The sequence below is a fragment of the Haematobia irritans genome, chromosome 1, assembly GCF_050003625.1.
Source record: "Haematobia irritans isolate KBUSLIRL chromosome 1, ASM5000362v1, whole genome shotgun sequence".
Taxonomy (NCBI): Eukaryota; Metazoa; Arthropoda; class Insecta; order Diptera; family Muscidae; genus Haematobia; species Haematobia irritans.
Window position 1 is genome coordinate 227570061 of NC_134397.1, and position 2124 is coordinate 227572184.

A 2124-nucleotide genomic window follows, 5' to 3' on the forward strand; every position below is an offset into this window, starting at 1 on the left:
AGGGTTGCCTTTTATATTTCGGGCTAAGAACAAAAACAAATATTAATTATCAAAAATTATTTTATGGTTTTTCAAAATATTCCCTATTAAGATCTATACACTTTTGAATATTTTTGTATGAAAATGTTCACGATTTTGGAATTAGGTTGCTGTAAACAACACAAAACTTTCTAATTACGTATAATCTCAAAAATGTCACGCTTTATGATATAGCTGTCACTAATTTTATAGGGCATATAAAAATTAGACCACGCATATGTGGGTTATACCAATTCATGGTCCTATATACACTGTATCCAGCACACGTATTTGTGGACCTTATATACCTATAGAGTTCTAGTTTCTAGCAAATCGTACAAAAATTGTTGTGTTTGGAAGCTCAAGAAACCATATAGGGGTATCGGTGCCAAATTTCAGATAGTTCCATTTTTGAAGCCTGTAGTGGGATTACAACAGACAGACGCATATTGTTAGGTCGGCTTAGAATTTAACTCTGATAACGAATATGTATACTTCGATATTTCTCTTTTTTTATTTTATTCATTATTTTATTTATTATACAAATGGAATGGCAAACTTATTATAGGGTGTTCGTATAGATGTTTTAGTTTTCTCATTCTTTATCAAAATTGGGATTTATTTGCACAAGTGCAATACTTTCTTTTATTAAATCTGATGAAGCTTTGTTCATAAATCCTATAAATACCATAAAATAATATGTGAACACTGAAGTGATATACTTAAGAGATGCGTTTTACAATATTACTTTTTGTAATCTTTACATTGGCTCCCGTATGGGGTGTCAGACCATCGGACCGATGCAATACAGCTTGTACACGTGAATATAACCCAGTGTGTGGCCATCTTAAGGATGTCAATGGACGTCATATAACATGCAACTTTGGAAACTTGTGTACATTTAATGTTCACAAATGTTTATCGCGACAACGTAAGTATATTTGCAGCTAACATACTAAGGTTATCCTTTTTATTGACTTTAATTTCTCATATTTAAGCCTGGAGACATATGGATGGACCCTGCTTAAAACAAAGCCCTCACTGTCGTACGATTGGATAGAATATTACTACAATATTTTGTTTTTAATTAATAAATTTCCATAAATGCACACTCAAAAATTCTTCATAGATTTTGATGTTGTTTTATTTTTTGTAGCATAGGGATAATTTAAGCAATGTCTCACACTTTTATTATCCCCTCTCGTGGATGGATTATCACGTCTCAATAATGTTGGTGCCATTTCTGAGTGTTTTCAAAGCTTCTCTAAGTGTTTTCACCATAACGTGAAATGCCATTCAGACTTGGCTATACGAAGTCAATGAGAAATAATTGTAAGAGAAAGGTTCACCATCCATGATATCACAATCGACTGAATAGTCTAAGTGAGCCTGACCAATTTTATTTCGACATAATAATAAGAAAACTTATGGGACAATGATTGAAGGTGCCGATGTCTCCTGCTTAGATAATCAAAAATCCATTAATTTGTGCATATGTTTTTTTTAGGCTTTAAAGTGGGACCAACACACTAGACGGATTTGATATAATATCGAAAATGTGGATTTACAAAGTGGTGTAGGGTATAATATAGTCGGGCCCGCCCGACTTTAGACTTTCCTTACTTGTTTTTTACTAACATTGTGTTTCATCCCAGGTTGTTAGCCGATTTAATTTTTAATTCTAGTGATTTTGTAGAAGTACAAAAAATTTTCACCAAATCGGTTAAGATATAAATATGTGTATGTGGGAATAAAAAACATTCATAATAACTCCCAACAAATTTGAAGGAGTTGAGATTGTAACACAAATTTTGTCTGCATAATGGTGAAGGGTATAATATAGTCGGCCCCGCCCGACTTTAGACTTTACTTACTTGTTTTTACTCTGTTTAAGTTAATTTAATTTAAAATCTAACATCTGTAGATTTTTACCCCCATTATTTAAATGATTACCAGAAGTAAAATCTGGAAAGTATAATTCAGTTTCAAGCAATTTTCATTATCAGTGCACATGGGCCGATATTCACCATTTTCGGCACACCTCTTTATGTTCCTAAAATACTTCTAGATTTAAAATTTTATGAAAATTTTATAAGAACTATGGTT

The 2124-nt window shown here is 32.1% G+C and overlaps 1 protein-coding gene across 1 annotated transcript; it reads left to right on the forward strand.

The window, feature by feature from the left end:
• Positions 1 to 745: 745 nt before the first annotated feature.
• Positions 746 to 1146, forward strand: LOC142219510 (vasotab-like). The gene is made up of 2 exons (XM_075288465.1): positions 746 to 949; positions 1017 to 1146. Exons 1-2 carry the CDS (start codon positions 748 to 750, stop codon positions 1076 to 1078), a joined length of 264 nt encoding a protein of 87 aa, XP_075144580.1. The 5' UTR covers positions 746 to 747; the 3' UTR covers positions 1079 to 1146.
• Positions 1147 to 2124: the final 978 nt, after the last annotated feature.

Excerpts from the sequence above, each read along its gene's own strand:
- LOC142219510 (XM_075288465.1), top strand. The coding sequence starts at position 748 with ATGCGTTTTACAATATTACTTTTTGTAATCTTTACATTGGCTCCCGTA. Across the intron at positions 950-1,016 it reads CAAATGTTTATCGCGACAAC|CCTGGAGACATATGGATGGA; the intron begins GTAAGTATATTT and ends CTCATATTTAAG.